Genomic DNA, 21,482 nt, shown 5'->3' on the forward strand with positions numbered 1-21,482 from the left:
GAAATCACTGCCAGCAAAAAGGACCTAGACATAATTGGAATCACAGAAACGTGGTGGACTGAGGACAATCAATGGGATGTGGCCATACCAGGGTACAAACTATACAGGAGAGACAGGACACATAAAAAGGGTGGAGGAATAGCGCTATACATAAAAGACTCCATACCATCTGCCAGGATGGAAACAACAGTACGGACCGATGGCTTGGAATCACTATGGGTTAAGCTACAGGGAGGAACAGGGGCAGACATTAAATTGGGTCTGTACTACCGCCCACCTGGACAACCGGAAGAAATCGACCAGGAGCTGGAGGCTGAACTGAGGCAGGTATGCAGAAGCGGAAATGTGGTGGTGATGGGGGACAGCAATGTTACTTACCGTAACAGTTGTTATCCAGGGACAGCAGGCAGCTATTCTCACTAGTGGGTTATGTCATCCGACAGAGCCCCGATACGGACGTCTCACAAGCATGTCTTGCTTGAAGAAACTCAGAAGTTTCGAGATGCCCGCACCGTGCATGCGCCAGTGCCTTCCCGCCCGATGGTCCGGGTGTGTCTCCTCAGTTCAGGTAGCTAGCAGAGAAGCCAACCCAGGGGAGGTGGGTGGGACGTGAGAATAGCTGCCTGCTGTCCCTGGATAACAACTGTTACGGTAAGTAACATTGCTTTATCCCAGGACAAGCAGGCAGGTATTCTCACTAGTGGGTGACCTCCAAGCTAACCTCAATGGGATGGTGGGAGAGTTGGCAACTTAGGAGAATAAATTTTGTAACACTGTTTGGCCAAACTGTTCATCCCGTCTGGAGAAAGTATCCAGACAGTAATGAGAGGTGAATGTATGAACCGAGGACCAAGTGGCAGCCTTACAAATCTCCTCAATCGGTGTCGATCTGAGGAAGGCTACAGAGGCCGCCATTGCTCTGACCTTATGGGCTGTGACCTTACAGGGAAGGGGTAATCCAGCCTGGGCATAGCAGAAAGAGATACAAGCCGCCATCCAGTTGGAGATGGTGCGCTTCGAGACAGGGCGTCCCAACTTGTTTGGATCAAAGGAGACGAATAGTTGAGGAGCAGTTCTGTGTGGTTTGGTGCGATCCAGGTAGAAAGCCAAAGCACGTTTACAGTCCAGAGTGTGAAGAGCTGATTCTCCAGGATGAGAATGAGGCTTTGGGAAAAACACTGGAAGTACAATGGATTGGTTGAGATGAAATTCAGAGACCACTTTAGGCAGGAATTTAGGATGAGTGCGGAGGACCACCTTGTCATGATGGAATACTGTGAAAGGCGGGTCCACTACCAAGGCCTGAAGCTCAATGACCCTGCGAGCAGAAGTGAGGGCTACCAGAAAAACCACTTTCCAAGTGAGAAACTTCAGTGGAGCCTTTCTCAGAGGCTCAAAAGGAGGTTTCATAAGCTGAGAAAGGACAACATTGAGATCCCAAACCACTGGAGGCGGTTTGAGAGGAGGATTGACATGAAAAAGTTCTTTCATAAATCTGGAAACCACAGGATGAGCAGAGAGAGGTTTCCCTTGCAGAGGCTGATGGAAAGCCGCAATAGCGCTCAGGTGGACTCGAATATAGGTCGACTTGAGACCAGACTGAGACAAGTGTAGAAGATAGTCCAACACAGAGGATAGGGAGGCTCGCTGAGGCTCCTTAGAATTGGAAATACACCATGAAGAAAATCTAGTCCATTTTTGGGAGTAGCATTGACGAGTAGCAAGCTTCCTGGAAGCCTCCAAGACATCCCTCACCACCTGGGAAAACTGGTGAGGAGTTACGTTGAGAGGAACCAAGCTGTCAGGTGGAGAGACTGCAGGTTGGGATGAAGCAGTGATCCCTGATGTTGAGTAAGTAGTGAAGGAAACACTGGAAGAAGGACCGGCTCCCTGCTGCTGAGTTGAAGTAGAAGGGAGAACCAAGGTTGACGGGGCCACCAAGGAGCAATCAGAATCATGGTGGCGCGGTCAGACCTCAGCTTGACCAGAGTCTTTTGAATGAGAGGAAATGGAGGAAACGCATACAGAAAGCGATTCCCCCAATCCAGCAGAAAAGCATCTGTCTCGAGGCGATGAGGAGTGTAGATCCTGGAGCAAAATTGAGGTAGCTTGAAATTGTGGGGAGTCGCAAAAAGGTCTATCTGAGGCGTCCCCCACTGAGCAAAGATCTGATGAAGGGGCGTGGAATGGAGCGTCCATTCGTGAGGCTGGAGTAGACGACTCAAGTTGTCCGCCAAGACATTGTCCTTCCCCTGAATGTAGACAGCTTTGAGGAAGGCGTTGTGGCGAACCGCCCAATCCCAGACTCTGAGAGCTTCCTGGCAGAGGGAGGCCGAGCCCGTGCCCCCCTGCTTTTTGACATAATACATGGCCACCTGACTGTCTGTGCGAATCAGGACCACCATGTCGTGAAGCAGATGTTGAAATGCCTGAAGAGCATTGAAGATGGCTCTGAGCTCCAGAAGATTGATTTGATGGAGTCGGTCCGCACTGGTCCAGAATCCCTGAGTGCGAAGCCCATCCAGATGCGCTCCCCAGGCATAGGTCGAGGAATCGGTTGTGAGGACCTTCTGGTGGGGAGGAGAGTGAAACAGCAAACCTCTGGATAGATTCGAAGAGGTCATCCACCAAAGTAGAGACTGCCGAAGAGCAGGAGTGACGATGATGTGTCGAGTCAACAGATCCGACACCTGAGTCCACTGAGATGCCAGGGTCCACTGAGGAATTCTGAGATGGAGTCTGGCTAACGGCGTCACATGAACTGTAGAGGCCATGTGGCCCAGGAGGACCATCATGTGTCTCGCTGAGATGGACTGGCGAGAAGACACAGACTGGCAGAGATGAAGAAGAGCATCCATGCGCTGAGGAGGAAGGAATGCTCTGAGACGTATGGTATCCAGGACCGCCCCGATGAAGGGGAGCGACTGTGTAGGCTGTAGATGAGATTTGGGAAAGTTGATCTCGAATCCCAAACTCTGCAGGAACAGAATCGTGGACAGGGTCGCCGAGATGACCCCTGATGCCGAGGGAGCCTTGATGAGCCAGTCGTCGAGGTAGGGAAATACCTGAAGACCCTAGTTCCAGAGTGCAGCGGCCACCACTACCAGACACTTCGTGAAGACTCTGGGAGACGAAGACAGACCGAATGGAAGCACTCGATACTGCAGATGCAGATGTCCCACCCGAAATCTGAGGAATTTGCGAGAGGCCGGATGAATGGGAATGTGAGTGTAGGCCTCCTTGAGATCCAGAGAGCATAACCAGTCGATCTGCTCGAGGAGGGGGTAGAGAGAAGCAAGTGTCAGCATGCGAAACCTCTCTTTGACTAGGAATTTGTTGAGGACCCTGAGGTCCAAAATGGGTCGCAGGTCGCCCGTCTTCTTCGGAACAAGGAAGTACTGGGAGTAAAACCCCTGGTTGTGTTGGTCCACAGGGACCGGTTCGACGGCCCGGAGCCGGAGCAAAGCCTGGGCTTCCTGAAGAAGGGCGGTCTGTGTCAAGTTGGAAGGATACTCTCTTGGAGGGTGGTCCGGAGGGACCCAATGGAATTGAAGAGAGTATCCTTCCCTGATGATAGTAAGGACCCAGAGGTCGGTGGTTACAGCCTCCCAGCGATGATAAAAATGATGGAGGCGCCCTCCGATGGGAAAAACATGGGGAGGCAGAACGAGACTGGTTATGCCCTCGACGAGACAGTCAAAAAGGCTGAGGAGCCTTAGGGACAGCAGACGGCTGAGACTTTTGCTGAGCCTTCTGAGGAGGCTGCCGCTTCGCAGGTTGCCTCGCAGGAGGTGCTTGCCTCGGCTGATAACGCCGCTGATAGATCAATGGCGGTCGAGAGGGTCGAGACTGCTGAAGCTTAGGCTTCGGCCTAAGAATGGACTGGAAGGACTTTTCATGATCAGACAGCTTCTTCGTGACTGTCTCGATGGATTCGTCGAAAAGATCCGCCCCAGCACATGGGACGTTTGCCAGTCGGTCCTGAAGATTCGGGTCCATGTCAATGGTCCGTAATTAGGCCAAACGGCGCATCGCCACAGAGCAGGCTGCCGCTCGGGCCGAGAGCTCGAAAGCATCATAGGCAGATTGCATTAACTGAAGACGAAGCTGGGACAGCGAAGCAACCACCTCCTCGAACTCAAACCGAGCCTGGGACTCGATGTAGGGCGTGAATTTCCGAAGCACAGGTAGAAAAAATTCCAAGTAGGTGGCAAAGTGGAAATTATAATTCAGGACTCGAGACGCCATCATAGAATTCTGATAGATGCGACGTCCGAACTTATCCATGGTCCTGCCCTCGCGGCCCGGAGGCACCGAAGCGTAGACCTGGCCAGGATGAGACCGCTTGAGCGAGGATTCGACCAAGAGGGATTGATGAGAAAGCTGAGGTCCCTCAAAGCCCTTATGATGCACCGTGCGGTACCGAGCATCCAATTTTCCAGGGACCGCAGGGATAGAGTAAGGAGACTCAAAGCACCTCATGAAGGTCTGGTCGAGGAGCTTGTGTAGAGGCAAGCGTAAGGACTCGGCCGGAGGACGAAGCAGGTGCATGGTATCGAGGTACTCCTTGGAGTATCGAGACCCAGCATCGAGAGTAATGTCCATGTCATCCGCCATCTGTCTGAGAAACGAGGAAAAGGATAGTTGGTCCGCCAGCGCCGGTCTTCGAGAAGGACTAGAAGAAGTCGAGGCTTCGGGCTCCACAGAAGCCTGTGAGCAACAAGGCGAGTAAAACACCTCGGGATCCTCGAACTCTGGGCCCGGAGGAGGAGACCCAGCCGAAGCAGAAGACCCCATCCGAGGCAATTTCTTCTGAGGCGAGACGGTCGAGTGTCGAGAGGAATGCCTCGAAGAGTGTCTGGATCGATGCCCTTCACGATGCCTGGAAGGGGATCGAGCTCTCCTGTGAGCATACTGGTCCCCAGAAGCCTCCAAGGAGCAGATAGGACTCGAGGCCGTCGATCGCAGAGGCGGAAGAGTAGGGGCCTCCCCAGAAGCCGCCCAGGCTTGATAGGGGGTTCGGAAGAACTCGTCCTGCTTCCTGCTATGCCCAGGACTGGGAGGCCTCGAAGGTGGACGCCACACAGTGTCATGGGGCGTGGTAATAGGTTCCAAGGGAGGCAAGTCGCCAAGGGAAGCTCTCCTCGAGGGAATAGGCTCCAAGGGAGGCATATCACTGAGGGAGGCCTTTCTCGAAGGAATCGGTTCCAAGGGAGGCATGGCACTACCCGAGGACTGCCTCGACGAACTGGACACTGCCCGCCGCTCCTCCTCGCCAAGCAATGAGGTCGAGCGGTGCGGTGGAGGAGGGGGGGGCGGTCCGCCCCTCGGAGACGGAACTGGAAGGTCACCCTGGATCGAGGCAATCAGCCGGGGACCCATGGTGGTCATGAGTTCCACAAACTGAGCCTCCAGAATGGACCTCAACGAAGCCGATATGGAGGGATCCGCACCAAAAGGGGGCCCTTCCGCACGGTCTCCGTGCTCTTTCGGTGCCGCGTGCTTTTGCTTGCCAGCCTTCGGCACTTTAAGCACCACCGGTGGAACTATAGGGGTCGATACCTGCTCCGAGGAGACGGAGGAAGGCACCGGCGCCGAGGTCGAGGCCGAAACCGGCGTGAACGAGGCTGGTTTCAGAAGGCCCGAAGCAGCCGGGGAGGCAGAGGGCTTCGCCGAATGAGTCGAGGCACCAGTTGATGTCGAAGCTGAAGGATCCAACGAAGCTTCCATCTTGAACATGGACTTCCACAGCAGACAGCAACGCTTAAACGCTCGCGCCGTCAGAGTGGAGCAAGGCTGGCACGATTTCGGAAAGTGGTCCGGGCCCAGACACTGTAAGCAGCGTCGATGAGGGTCCGTGAGCGAAATCGCGCGCTGGCACTTGCTGCACTTTTTAAAACCAGTGATCGGCCGGGACATAGGCCGGAAAAGTTCCGCCGCAAGGTCGAAGGCGCGGGGCCCCAGCCACGCGGCCGACCCGGTATCGGAAGTAAAAAATTTTTTTTTTTTGAAAAAAGAAATCAAAGAAAGAAATAAATGCACGGGAGAGCCAAAAGAACCCAACCCGCGGCAATAAGAAGGCAAAAAAACAGATTCAATGGGCGCAGAATTGAAGTGAACTTCTCAGCTCCGCGGAAGAAAAAGAACTGAGGAGACACGCCCGGACCATCGGGCGGGAAGGCACTGGCGCATGCGCGGTGCGGGCATCTCGAAACTTCTGAGTTTCTTCAAGCAAGACATGCTTGTGAGACGTCCGTATCGGGGCTCTGTCGGATGACATCACCCACTAGTGAGAATACCTGCCTGCTTGTCCTGGGATAATTCCACTATCCTGGGATAGACTGGAGTATTGGGCACTCAAACTGCGCAAGGGAGACCAAATTCATAGAGGTCACGAGGGACTGTTTCATGGAGCAACTGGTCACGGAACCAACACGGGGCGATGCCACTCTTGACCTAATCTTCAACGGACTAGGGGGGCCAGCAAAGGAGGTGGCGGTATTAGCCCCGCTAGGTAACAGCGATCACAACACAATCCAGTGCAGGCTTGAAATTGGATCATCAAAGGGGAAAAGAACCACAACGAAGGCACTCAACTTCAAAAAAGGAAATTATGATGCCATGAGGGAAATGGTGGGAAAGAAACTCAAAGGCAACATAGGGAAGATGGAATCCGTAGAAAAAGCCTGGACCTTACTCAAGGGGACTGTGAACGAAGCGCAAAACCTATGCATCCCCAAGTTCAGGAAAGGGTGCAAAAAAAATAGAACAAAAAACCCAGTGTGGATAACAAATGCAGTGAAGAAGGCGATAAGCGACAAGAAAGCATCATGCAGAAAATGGAAAAAAGACCAAACAGAGGAGAACCAAAAAGTGCACAAAGAACACCAGAAGGAGTGTCACCGAGTGGTTAGAAAAGCAAAAAGAGAATAAGAAGAGAGACTGGCAGAGGAAGCAACAAACTTCAAGTCGTTCTTCAGATACGTCAAGGGGAAACAACCGGCGAGAGAAGAAGTGGGACCATTGGATGATGTTGACAGAAAGGGAGTAGTAAAAGAAGAGAAAGAGATAGCTGACAGGTTAAATGAGTTCTTCACGTCAGTCTTCACGATGGAGAATACAACCAACATTCCGGAACCCGAGGAGATCATAATAGGAGACCAAGATGATAAGCTGGTCAATTTAGAGGTAAGCCAAGAGGATGTACTCAAGCAGATCGACAGACTAAAGAGCGACAAATCGCCAGGTCCGGAGGGCATTCACCCAAGGGTACTCAAGGAACTAAAAGACGAAATAGCGGAGCCACTTTGACAGATATGCAACCTATCCTTAAAAAACGGAGAGATCCCGGAGGATTGGAAAATAGAAAATGTCACGCCCATCTTCAAGAAGGGCGCAAGGGGAGACCCAGGAAACTACAGGCCGGTGAGCCTGACCTCAGTCCCGGGAAAGATGATGGAGGCACTGATTAAAGACAGCATCTGTGAACACATCGAAAAAAATGGGCAGCTAAAACCGAGTCAACATGGCTTCTGCAAGGGTAGGTCATGCCTCACAAACTTATTGTACTTCTTTGAGGGGGTGAACAGCCAAGTGGACAAAGGGGAATCTATAGACATCATTTACCTTGACTTCCAAAAAGCCTTCGACAAGGTACCACACGAGAGACTGCTTAAAAAGATATGGAACCACGGGGTACAAGGGGAGGTCCACCGATAGATCAAAAACTGGCTGGCAAACAGGAAACAGAGGGTTGGCGTAAAGGGCCACTACTCAGACTGGAAAGGGGTCACGAGCGGAGTTCCGCAGGGGTCGGTGCTGGGACCGCTCCTGTTCAATATCTACATAAACGACCTAGAGGCGGGAACCAAGTGTGAAGTCATTAAATTTGCAGATGACACCAAACTATACAGCAGGGCTCAAACCAGGGAAGACTGCGAAGATCTCCAAAATGATCTAACACAGCTGGAAAAGTGGGCCGAAAAATGGCAAATGAGCTTCAACATAGGGAAATGCAAGGTCATGCACGTGGGGAAAAAGAACCTGATGTTCACGTACAAAATGGGGGGAACACCACTAGGGGTCAGTAACCTGGAGAGAGACCTGGGAGTGATGGTAGACGCAACACTGAAGGCATCGGCGCAATGCGCCACAGCCTCAAGGAAAGCAAACAGAATGTTGGGTATCATTAAGAAGGGTATTACGACCAGGACGAAGGAAGTCATCATGCCGCTGTATCATGCAATGGTGCGGCCACATCTGGAGTACTGTGTCCAGTACTGGTCGCCGTACCTCAAGAAAGACATGGCGGTACTTGAGGGAGTACAAAGAAGAGCAACTAAACTGATAAAGGGAATGGAAAATCTCCCATATACCGACAGATTGAAGCAGTTGGGATTTTTCTCCCTGGAAAAGCGGAGACTTAGAGGAGACATGATAGAAACCTTCAAGATCCTGAAGGGCATAGAAAAAGTAGACAGGGACAGATTTTTCAAATTATGGGGCACCACAAGTACAAGGGGGCACTCGGAGAAATTGAAAGGGGACAGGTTTAGAACAAACGCTAGGACGCTAGAACAAACGCGTCCATTATATCCTATGGATGCGTTGGTGCGAGTTAGCATTTAATGCGCGCTAAATCGGCTACCGCATCTTAGTAAAAGGACTACTTAATTTGAATGTTTGTACATTATTATTTAACCATCACTTCCTTTATTTTTTTAAATCGGCATGTTCACATTTATATTTACTATTTGGAATTTGTATTGTCCATTGTGTTACATGTTTCATATCTCATGCATTGTTTTTCACACAGGCATGTCAAATTTTATTTTTTTAAGAAATTAGCTTTCTTATATTAAAATTTTAATACTGTATAAGAAAGCTAATCACTTAAAAAAAAAAGTCAACAGAAATTGGCCCTCTTATAACTAGATGACTTGTGTTTTTATTGTGGTTTCTCTCCCCTTTTTCAGTTTTGCAGACTGACGTATTGGCAGGTTTAACATACTAATCTGACTTGACTTTTAAAGTTTGTTGCATTCCGTGACAAAGTTTTTTATTTTGCTAACTTTGTGGCTGCCGAGTGACCCAACAAAGCATCTGTCATTGTTGGGTCACTCGGCAGCCACAAAGTTAGCAAAATAAAAAACTTTGTCACGGAATGCAACAAACTTTAAAAGTTTTTTTTTTTTATATTCGCAGAAGATACTAAAAAGATGTCAACTTAGGATTCAGGTTATATAAAGAACAGTTGGTCAACCGGGGTGAAAGCCACATTTCTAGGACAACCTTTTAGGCAGAATCCAAACATACTGCTCAGAACAAAGCATCTGTCATTGTTCTGAGCAGTATGTTTGGATTCAGCCTAAAAGGTTGTCCTAGAAATGTGGCTTTCACCCCGGTTGACCAACTTTTTAGTTGACATCTTTTTAGTTGACATCTTTTTAGTATCATCTGCGAATATAAAAAAAAGTGGCCTAAAACAAGGGGACCCTCACTAGTTGAGATCATGCCCCCAAACTGTATATCTTCATTAGAGGTCCCAGCAGAGGAAAAGCCCTGCTGGGGCTGGCTGTGAGCAGCCTGTTTTGAGGCTGCCTCCTGCTGACCGGCTGCGCTTTGGGTAAGGCAGGGAGGGAGCGAGCAAGGGGGTTTTTGACTTAGGACTGCCGCCTGCTTTTAACACTTTGGGGAGGGAAGAGGGTTTTGTGGCTTAGGACAACTGCCATGCTGGTGCTTTGGGGCGGTAGGGAGGGGGCTTGAGGGAGAAAGAGGGATGCAGGATGCAGCCCTGCTGGTGCTTTGGGTCAGGACGGCTCAGGACTGCTTAAGTTTTAGTTTTTCAGGGCTTGAGGGAGGGAGGGGGTTTGCGTCTCAGAACCGCTGCTGCTTTGAGGAACATTTTTTTTCCACCGTCAATTTTTTTTTGCTGGTTATCCGAAAGCCGGTTAACTGAGATTCTACTGTTTTATGTCACCCCCAAATAACCACTCTGACAGTTTCCCAAAAAAGAGATGTGTCTTGCCAGTATTGCTTGTTGAACTGTGAATTGAGAAAAATTTACCCATTTTTGTTGTAAAAATGTCTATCAAATAAGCTGGGAATCTCCATCAATTATCCTTTTTCAGCAGACACGGTATTTCAATTCAAGCCATATGAGCGCAAGATCAGACACCTTTTGGGCCTATTTCAGCTTGGTGTATGTTCATAGGTGAACTGTGAAACAGATCACTATTAATGCATGGGTCCCCTATACCTCACATCACTTCATAAATATGTTACTATCATTGCAATGTAAAACCAGAAAGTTATCGTACATAACATAACTGAAGACATCATGCAAGTTACCTGTCAACCTAAATGATAAGCTGTTGCATGAGGGCGACATGCGCACATTACGATACCTCTGATGGGCTTAAAGTCATGTTTCCTCTCCTGAATCTGTATTCAAGGAGTACAGGTACTCTTAAGCCACCTCTGGAATTTCATAAGATACCCATTTACCTTCTGAACAGATTTTTAAAATTGCCGGGTACAGCAGCATAAATTTTTATCTTTTTGTCTGTTAACATGGTACAAAGAGAATGAAACTTTTGGTAACATTCTTCTATAGATGGTTAAGTTTTTAAATATTTTGATCTGTGACCCTTCGCAAGTCAATGAATGCCGTTTTGACTTGAATCCTCGAAAAATATCTGACTTGTGGATAAAATTATGCACCTTGGCAATCACCACTAGAGCATGCGTACGATCGTCTCGTGATCAGCCCATGCGGTGAACTCGCTCCAGGCACAGGGAGCCCACTCTGGATGTGAATTAGAACTCCTTTGTGAGCCGGGTCTCTAGGAAAGATGTTAAATTATGTTCAAGTTGATGTTCCGGGATTCCCACAAACCACAAGTTGCACCTCTGTGAGCGATTTTCCAAGTCTATTTTGCTGGCTTGGTCTGCAATCTGACATTTCAGCTGTTGAACTGAAGGAGCAATCGTGACTTCGAATCTTAAAGAGCCGACACCCAGTTTTCCAATTCATCCATTCTGTTTGCTGTATCAGCAAGCAATGTTTCCATATATTTGTGAAGAAAGCTTGTCAAGCTGTGGATCTTGTGCTGACGTTAACTGTTTTAATTTCAAGTCAGTAAATTGTAGCGTGTCCTCAGCTGTTCGAGTCACCATTTTATTTTCTGTAGCACAGTTTTCTTTCTCTTTCATAGAGTTTAGATGTCATTTCCTCAGTATATCTATCCAGATATTTGTCCATAGTTACGTCAGTTGATTGATGTCTAACTGCTATCGAAATTATGTGAAAAAACTTAGGTTTATCAACGTTAACACATGGGGACCCACAAGCTGAGCTAAGGCACATTTGCTTGATTCAGTGCATCATTTGACTCCTTCCTAATATAACTTTTATGGAGTTTATTCTATAGTGAGATGACTGTTCTTGTAGCACCCCTTTAGTGTTAATACATTGTGCTTGACATAAGAAATGTTCTGGCAGGAGTCACAGAACCTGAATGAAGGTTTTGATCAGTCTCATTGTCTCCATTAAGTTCATTTTGCAATGGGAGACAATGCTTTTTTCTCTTTTAGTTTTTTGAAGGTCTGCTCTCAATGCTTTGCTCGTATAGCTGACTACTACATTGCCATATACAATGTTAATAAGGTTCTGTACAGATTTTTTAAATATTTTTTCATTACACTTCATTAACTCTCCCTTTTACTAAGAAGTGGTAGAGGTTTCTACCATAACCCAAAGCGCTAAATGCTCCAAAGCTCACAGAATCCTATGCCTCCTGGACTCCCATTACTTACCCGAGGTGGTAGCAGTGGTCCTGACCTACCAACCCCTCCTCCCTCCCTCTGTGCCCCAAAGCAGTAGCAGCGGCAGCAGCAGTCCTGACCCACCAACTCCCCATTCCATACCCAAAGCAGCAGTGGCAGTACTGTAAACAGGCTGTTCACAGCCAGCCTCGACAGGGCCTATCCTCTAACGCATACAAAGTGATGTGGCAGAGGAAAGGCCCTGCCAGGGCTTGCTGCGAACAGCCTGTTTACAGCACTGGGTAAGGAATTGGGGGGGGGGGTTGGTGGGTCAGGACTGCTGCCACTGCGCTGAAATGTTTCCCTGCTCGGTGGTTCCTCTACTTTGCATGCGCGGCTAGGGTTTTATTATTATAGATTCTCTCATGTATCGATTTTCACACAGATATGTCAAATTTTAATATTTAAGCAATTGGTTTTCTTACCATTCATGTATATTTAAGTATGTAACATTGCTCAAATCCAATGTGATTTCATTTAAAATTATGTGTATACATTATTTCTGTTATGTTTGTGTCCCTTTTATTATCTTTTGTAAATAATGGTGGACTTCTGATGCAGGCAGATATGCCAAAACTTGGCCTCTATCGGGTCCTTTATTCATGAATCTTAGTGTACATGTTTTATTCCAATAAACATTGCTGAATTACATTGAACCCCCTTCTTTGAGGGGTGTTTGGTTTGGTCATCTCTGCTTCTTTTTACTGTTTGGTTTGTGTGGAGGGTTTTTTTTCTCCATTTTTTAATTTCCTATGTACATCCCTACCATAGCAGCAAACTGAGCCTCAGGAAGTCCTATTAATGTGTTATCTTCTGTCATAAGTTTCCATTTACATATGTGACATTTTAAAACAGGGTTTTTTGGATGGTGTGTGCTAAGTGGTGAATTCTAGGTATTTTTGTGCTTGTTTAGGTACTATTAAAGGAGTCATTTACTAATGACTACCACACAAAAATGCCATCATAGATTATCTTCCATCATCTACCACAGGGCTCTTTTTATGAAATGGTCCTCTGGCAGATTATGTGTGATAGCCATTAATTAAATGACCAGAGATAACCATTAGTAAATAATACCCTATGTTTGTTAATGTGGTTGGCTCTTGTGTTTTGCATATATTGCTTTGCTTGATATGCATCCCTAAATTTACTATTAGATTTCCTCTTTAATTGTATATTACAAGGTGCACAATTTCCTTTGTTGATTTCTTTGATTTACTGAAATGTATGGTTTGAGAAGTGTGTGATTTTTCAAATGAATGGTCTCTATATCACTTTTTTGAAAATTGCTTGATTATATTTAATTTTCAATAAAGAAGTTAGAAAATGAGGTGATTCCAAAGAGCAACATGTTGCATATCTTGATGTAAAGTCAGAAAAAGGTAAAAAAATAAAAATTTTGTCCAATCATTACAAGAAAGAAACATGTATCTTTCGAAATTATATTCAAAGTATTTACCCATTCACATTCCAAAATGATGAAATTGTCAAAAAACATTGTTATACATCAAGAGTAATGGAGAAGGTATAGACCAGGGGTGCTCAAATGGTCAATCGTGATCAACCAGTAGATCACGTTGCCTTTGTGATCTTTTTCTTCCTGCCTCCCTGAGCCAGGCCAGGGGCGTACAAGCGCCAGATCCACAAGACTTCATCGCTGACGTCAATTCTGATGTCGGAGAGGAAGTTCTGGGCTAACCAATTGCTGCCTGGCTGGCCTGGAACTTCCTCTCTGACGTTAGCATTGACGTCGGAGGTGAAGGCTTATAGGCTTGTATGTGCCAGGCCTGGCTCGGGGAAGCAGGGAGAAATTGGCGTGGTGGCTTAGGGGGAGGTTAGAGAAAGAATCGGGGAAGTGGAGAAATCGGCACGATGGCTTGGGGGGGGCAGGGGGAGAGAGAAAGAAAGGCAGAAATAAAGAGGGGGCAGCAGGAGTGAGAAAGAAAGACAGGCAGGGGGAGAGAGAAAGTAAGACAGAAATAAAGAGGGGGGTCAGATGAAGAGAGAAAGAAAGACAAGCAGACAGGGGAAGAGAGAAAGAAAGAGAGACAGAAAGAAAAGGGGCAGAAAGAAACAAAGGCAGAAATAAATAAATATTGGATTTACGGAAAAAGGAAGTGCAACCACAGACTCATGAAATCACCAGACAAAAAGGTAGGAAAAATGATTTTATTTTCAATTTAGTGATCAAAATGTGTCCGTTTTGAGATTTTATATCTGCTGTCTATATTTTGCACTGTGGCCCCCTTTTACTTAACCACGATAGTGGTTTTTAGTGCAGGGAGCCTATGAGCGTCGGGTGCTGTGAGGGGCATTCAGCACAGCTCCCTGCACTAAAAACCACTATTGCGGTTTAGTAAAATGGAAGGGGGTATATTTGTCTATTTTTGTATAGTTGTTACTGAGGTGACTGCATATTTTAAAGTCATCTGCTTTGAAAAAAACCCTGAATACAAATGATAATTAACATTTTCTCTGCGTACAGTGTGCTTTGTGTTTTTTAAAATTCTATTGTTGGTAGATCATTTTGACTTGGTCATTTTAAAAGTAGCTCGCAAGCCAAAAAAGTGTGGGCACCCCTGGTATAGACAAGCTTATAAACCTATTTCTTTTATCAGCTTGTTAGATCATTATTTTAGAGGAAATTCTTTTTTGAGCTCCCTGGATCTATTTTGACAAACATATAGGCTGAGTCTATAAATTAAGTAATATTTTTCTGATGTTGGCAGGTATATCATTTCATTTAGAGTTCTAAAAGGTTTCCAACTATCATTTGCTGGAGACAGCCTAGGACACCATTTCCTTGTACACTTTTATGCTGGACTTAACTCACATGTTATTCTCCTGTTGAGACTGGCACTCTGTAGCTAGATTGGAAAATTGTTCTGCATATATCAAGACAATCTTCTCCTGGAGCCGACGCCATTCAAAACCATGAAATGCTTTAACTCCACAAGCATATAATTTTATACTATATTTTTCTGTGGTCTTAAAAGTATATGTTTCCTTGTGACATTTTAAAAATAGAAATAGAATGTTCTAAGATGTAATTTAATACTTGTTCTCTATTACAGTACATGGACAGATTAATCCACATCTATTCACAAAAAATGCAAATACAGAGCTCTTGTTTTTGTCAGAAGACCTTCAACAACAACAACAAAAATAGTCAGTTTAACAAGCATCTATATTAGACTGCATTACACATCTTCCCTTAAAACTTGATACTTTATACATACCAATAAGTTCCTTGTTACGAAAGTCCAACGCCATATTTCTTAAAGCAGTTGCTACAGAAGCTACAACTCTGTCGTTGTCCATTCTCAGCAGTTCTACCAAGATTGGAAGCCCCTTTTCTTTTCTAACTGCAGCTCGAATATATGCTGCAAACTATGAACACAAAACGTTCAGTTATTAACAAGGCATCATTCTGATTGTATATGTACAAAAATTCAGAATCACGACAATGCCTGATTAGTTTAATAAACCAAACCTCTGGGGAAGCACTTCATATTAGAAAATAAAATCATAAATATTTTTTGTGGATGTGGCTTGTATTTAAGATGTCAGTAACCTGTGCAAGTTTCCTGCTCCCAGTCCGAAAACCCTAAAATGAGCAAAGGATAATTTTAAAAGAAAAGACTAAGGTAAGAACATCAGACTAGATTTGGGTTGCAGTTGATTATGACTATGGTCTAACTTGAGTTTACTGAACAGTATATAATCATCAAGCTTTAGGAAAAGATATACCATACAGCAAAACCATGTAGGCTGTAACATTGGCTGATAAGAGGTGCACTATTACCTTCTTTTAAAAATCCCTTATTCTTTATTTGAGGGCCTCTACAGGCTACAAATACCTTAAAACAGGCTGGATTGCCGTGGTTAAATAATAACAATAATAATAAGGCCCAATATTTAAATTCATATCATTAAGGGGATCTTTTATTAAAGTATAGGTAAGTTTTCAATCACCACACCATAATTGACAAAATTACTAGGCAGTAACTGCAAGGTCTCTGCGTTACCTATTGGGGGTGTTCTCATCATTGCCCGTGCATTTAACACAGGGAAATAAAACTAGCTCAAGTTAACTGCACTGCAGACAGTGCACATATACAACAGCACATAATGGGTGGGGGGGGGGGGGTCACAGGGCATCCATAAAATACACTGGGAAACAGTTTTCTCTCTCTTCTTTAGAAAGATCACAGGCCCATTGACAGGATCCTTGCTGCCTGCAAGCACTATCTTGGTCCCCTTGTAAATCCCTGGGAATGTTTTCTGTGTCTACATATATTGTGGTGTTGGCTATGGCTCCTATTTGGTTTATTGCCCATTCTTTAGTGGACTGCTTTTATCAGTGCAATTGAGGACTGTGGTTTTTATCTTGCAAGATATGCATGCTTTTTAAGGGAGGAGAAAAGGCTGGATTGCTTTTAGTAGAGTGGGGGCTGCTGTGTTCTGGGAGTATTACATAGGTTGATGTAATGGTAGACTCAGTGGCATAGCAAGGGTGAGAGGCGCCTGGAGCAGTGGCACCCCTCCTCCACCCCCCACCCTATTCCTTTCCTTCCCTGACCCTCCAAGCTGCATGCGCCTCTTCCGCATACCTCTTTAATATTCACGGCACGAGCAACATTCTGAAACTGCTGCTCTAGCGTCAGCTCTTCCTCTGATGTCACTTGCTGGGCACAGGTCCAGAAAGTGACAGAGGAAAAGTAGATGCTGGAATCAACAGCAGGTTGAGGTTCGTGCCACAAATGGTAAAGAGGTAAGAAGAAAGGGGCACGTGCGATAGCAGGGGGCAGAGTACTATGGGTGCTTGCATCCCCACCAAGATGGCACCCAGGATGTACCACCCCCACTTTACTAAGCCACTGGGTAAACTTCCAGGATAACCTATAACCTGTATTCATTGATGGTGAGAAGGGGTGTTAGCTTTGTAGGTGTTTATATGAAAAGATGCTTTACTGAATGGCTACCCTCATTATGGCATTCTCTTAATGCCAGTTAAAACAAGTGCTTAAATGATTGTTGAGGGCTAGCACTATGTATACAATGCTATTATATTGTTTAATCTTATAGCTTTGTTGCTCTGATATGTAGCACTCCTTTTTAGTGTAGGGTGAAGCACATGTGACCTAGGGAGGGACATGGCAATATGACAGCAGCTGTCAGATATAGGCCTAGGATATGCTTGGCTTCACAACAATTTGTGTATGTCTGCCCTCTTTCTGGATATATACCTTCTCTACAATATAAATCTTAACTAAGCTGTACATTGTATGGTGTCTAGATCTTAGACTATATGGATGCCCACATAGTCCCACTGCTGAAGCCTAGATAAGTCTGTGTGAACCACAGACCTGCTGTATTTACCTTGTAGAGCAAATACACTGGATGGGTTTGAAAGGCCTATACTTGGATGTGTAGCTGGTCACCTATGGCATGAGAAATTACGTATGTCATTTGAAGCCCAGGTCATGATAAGCAAAGACAGTTCACTATGAACTTATCATGACTAGAAAGTATGTGTGGCCTTCTAGATTAACTATGGAAATGTCATTTGCTTCAGAAACTGACTGCAAACTTGTTCTATGATTATACTTCAAAGACTCAAGTTATTTATGGGTTCTCAGATATATGTTTATCCTGATTTATCAAGAGTGATAGAAAGAGAAAAGATTTCTTGTTTTGGTAACCACAAATTCTCGATCTTGGTGCCAGCTTCATGGTTGAAATTTCCTTGTTAACCTTTAAGCCAGTGGTCTCAAAATCAAACCCTTTGCAGGGCCACATTTTGGATTTGCAGGTACTTGGAGGGCCTCAGAAAAATATTTAATGTCTTATTAAAGAAATGACAATTTTGCATGAGGTAAAACTTTTTATAGTTTATAAATCTTTCCTTTTGGCTAAGTCTTAATTTATAGCTAAAGAGACATATGATCAAGAAATTGTTTTATTTTACTTTTGTGATTATGATAAACATACCGAGGCCCTCAAAATAGTACCTAGCGGGCCGCAAGTTTGAAACCAGTGCTCTAAGCCCTCACCCAATCTCTTTCTCTCGCTCTCTCATGTACTCTTCTCCCCTGCTTTTACTTGGTGTCTGTTCCCCACTAGCTTCAGCTACAAATTCTTACTGCAGGATCCCTGATTCCCTATCACAACTGGTTTATCCAGGAGCTTGAGCCATACGGTAAAGGACATTCTGGTTGGTCTCAAAGTCTCAAGTTTTGCGAGACCAACCCGAACTTCTGGCGCTGTGCAGCTCAAGCTCATGAACAGACCCAGTCATAGTGGGTAAGCAGGGATCCCATGATAAGAAACTGTGTTTCACCACAATTGCTGAGCTTCTATGGGTCAAGAAAATGCACTTGATGGACTGGGTTCTGGCTCTTGGCTAAAAAAGCCTGATGTTGACTTGGAGAGTTCAGGGGCAAAAAACATATTCAAAAGGAGCAATTTCCTAAGGGCTTCATTTCAGTGTATCCAAATTTCTATGCTGCAGAAACTAGAACTGCTTCTTCCCATGCACTGGGCCAAGGTTTTTTTTTTGTGTGTCTGTGTGTGGAGGGGGGGGGGGGTGGTTCTCTCTCTGGAACTCCCAGTATAATCTGCCCATTTTTTTAATACAGTATATTAATTGGGCCCTCCACATGCCAAATTTGTTCCAATTACATTAAATTTTCAGAGTTATTTTGTTGCCAGACATATAAGCATGTGTTCTCAATTCTTATATATAATTTGTTTAATACATCCATTGGGCTGGAAAGAATAATAATAAAAAAAGAACAGATTACTTAGATGATTTGTGGTAGTCTGAACAGGATAAATGTAGCATCAGATGACTTAACACAGTTCCCAGAAAAAATGAAAAAGCCCTTGCATGTCATCCCAACTAATATTTTATTGTTTTAGTAATTTTACCAAATTGCTAATTTACAGTGATGTAGAATTCCCCCTTCTGATTTCCCCTATTATTGCAATATATGTCACACCAAATGGTTTCAGATTTTTAAACAAAATGTAATATTAGACAAAGAGAGCAAAACACAGTAGTTTTTAAATTACTACTTCATTTTTTTTTTTTAATTACAGGAGGTTTTTTTTAACAGTGAATAAGTCAACTACATATTAATCATATACAGTTCCCCCTCCGTATTTGCAGTGATTGGAGCTGACCAGACCAGCGAATACGGAAAAACCATGAATAACTTTCTCATGTTATTTGCGCTTTTCTGTTAAAAACCATCGAGAATATGATAAAACTGCGAATAACATGAAAAAGTTTAAAAGGTTGGGGGAGGAGGCCAGAAATGTTGATGATCTGAAGCTGCCAGAGGACAGATTGCGCTTGCAAAATGCCTACTGTACTGTAATTTGCTAAAAATCACAAATAATTGAAGTCACAATTGCTGAAACTGCGAATAGGGAGGGGGAACTGTAGTTCAGATCAGGTCATACTGATTGAAACTATTACCCATCCTCACAAAGTGTGCATGTGATACATTATTATACAACTCTGGATCCTCTATCTTGTTATCAAGTCTCTGCATGGGTTCACAGACCAAGTATTTACTCCCCATGCTGCTCCACTATAGTCTCAAGTTCTTCAACTTGGCACCCTAAATTTCCAACATCAGCATGTATTATATCAATTTTATCTAGAATCTCATCCTGCATAGATTTCATAAACCTGTTCAGAACTATTTGATTGAAAAGTGTTGAGTCTATCCTGGCCTGCTCGGAGAGTCAGAAGTGGAGGCAGCCTGAAGCCAGAGAAGCAGGGGAGTGACTGGGTTGTTCTCTTGTTCTTATTTTTTTTATCGACCCCTTTGGATATGTTCACTCTATCCCTTTTGAACTCTATCCACCACTTGCCTATCATTTCTTGCTCATTATATGCTATCCTGCCCTCTTCCCTTACCCTCCCAACCTTGGCTCCTTGAGTCAATCTCCATCTTCTTCTTGTCTGTTGGGAATGGGAAGCAATGATAAGAGCCAGAAAGGCAGAATTATAAACTTTCTCTGGGGTAATGTGGTGTTGGAGGTTTTAACTTTTGAGCATTATCTATGTTGAGTTTTTATCTTTTGTTCATTATCCACTGTGAAGACCCCTTGCTGTATTCCCATCTACACCCCTCCCATCTTGGGATGTTTCTTTTAGTTGATAATTGTACTATTGTTAGATAAGTTTGGAAATACAGTGGTGCCTCGCATAACGGACGCCTCGCACAGCGAACGCTGCGCATAACGAACTTTTTGTCTTGCTCCCTATAACGAACTTCGTTTCACACAACGAAGTCGCCCGAGGGGCCCGGGGGGGGGGGCGGAACTACTCTCGCCGCTTCCTAATGTGAGCCGGGAACAGCAGCACCCTCACCTTACCTCGGATGCCGAGTTTTCCGGCTTTCTTTTTCGGCCAGCCACACGCTTTCAGGGAGCAGCACATGCGCGCATGCTCTGTTGTTCAATCTTCTCCTCTGACGCAACTCCAGCAGCTGCGCGTGCACAGCTTTTTGAGATCGTGCCGGGAGCCAGACCCGCTGATGCACAGCAGCAGTGAATATTGTGCAGACAAACTAACCTGCTGGTACAGCCGAAGAGGGAGGAAGGAAAACTGTTGAATTTCTTGGGGGAAAGATGAGGAGTTCTGGCCAGCAGGGGAGGGAAAGCTGGACAGTACGGGGGAGGAGCAGTAGGGAAGGCAAGAGATCACTGCCCTCTCCAGCCAAAATTTTCCTTTTCAGAGGGACCCCGACATGGCAGCCATTCTCACAAACTGCCTGCGGCTGCCCCGAAGTTTTCCCTCTGCTGCAACTTCCCGTTTCTGATAGGGCAGATCGCCGCAAAGGGAAAGCTTCGGGGCAGCTACCGGCAGTTTATGAGAACAGCTGCCATGTCGGGGTCCCTCTGAAAAGGAAAATTTAGGTGTTTAATAAAGAAGTTTGGATCGCAGGGCCCCTTAGATCTATGCTCCCCCCTCTTACGCCAGCCCTGGGACCCTTCTGACAGTTTCGGGCCCTAGGCAAGTGCAGAGCTGCACTCAAGTGGCTAAAGAGCCACATGCGGCTCGCGAGCCGCGGTTTGCCGACCACTGACCTAGGACAACTGGAGGGTCAGGTGATTTGCCTAGAGTCACATGGAGCTGCAGTGGGAACTGACCCAGTTCCCGAAGTTCTTAGCCTCCTGCAGATCGTGCGGCTGGGTGAGGGAGAAGGCTGGCAGGCTCTGCATGTGAGGTGAGGTGGAGGGAGGGAAATGTAGGGCTGCAGAACGAATTATTTTGTTTTACAGGTATTCTTATGGGACAACAGGGCTGCAGAACGAATTATTTTGTTTTACATGTATTCTTATGGGAAAACGCGTTTCACACAACGAACGTTTCACATAACAAACTTGCTCCTGGAACGGATTAAGTTCGTTGTGTGAGGCACCACTGTATATACTGTGATATGTAACCCTGTGTCTATTGTTTGCTCTGCTGTGCATGTTAGCTTATAAACCGCCAAAAATTTTGGATTGTGCGGTATATATAAGTGTAAAATAAATAAATAAATATATACATATATATATATATATATATATATGTGTAGAGAGAGAGAGAAAGCGAGAGATATTGAGAGAGAGAATCTGCCACATAATCCACT

General features: G+C 45.3%; 1 protein-coding gene across 3 annotated transcripts in view; it reads right to left on the reverse strand.

The window, feature by feature from the left end:
* Positions 1 to 21,482, reverse strand: part of PKP4 (plakophilin 4) — a 287,449-nt gene that overhangs the window by 36,384 nt on the left and 229,583 nt on the right. For all 3 annotated transcript variants that reach the window (XM_033944462.1, XM_033944460.1, XM_033944461.1), the window contains exon 17: positions 15,066 to 15,216. In XM_033944462.1, the coding sequence (XP_033800353.1) occupies positions 15,066 to 15,216 (151 nt within the window). The remainder of the gene's footprint in view (positions 1 to 15,065; positions 15,217 to 21,482) is intronic.

This window comes from Geotrypetes seraphini, chromosome 5 (assembly GCF_902459505.1).
Source record: "Geotrypetes seraphini chromosome 5, aGeoSer1.1, whole genome shotgun sequence".
Taxonomy (NCBI): Eukaryota; Metazoa; Chordata; class Amphibia; order Gymnophiona; family Dermophiidae; genus Geotrypetes; species Geotrypetes seraphini.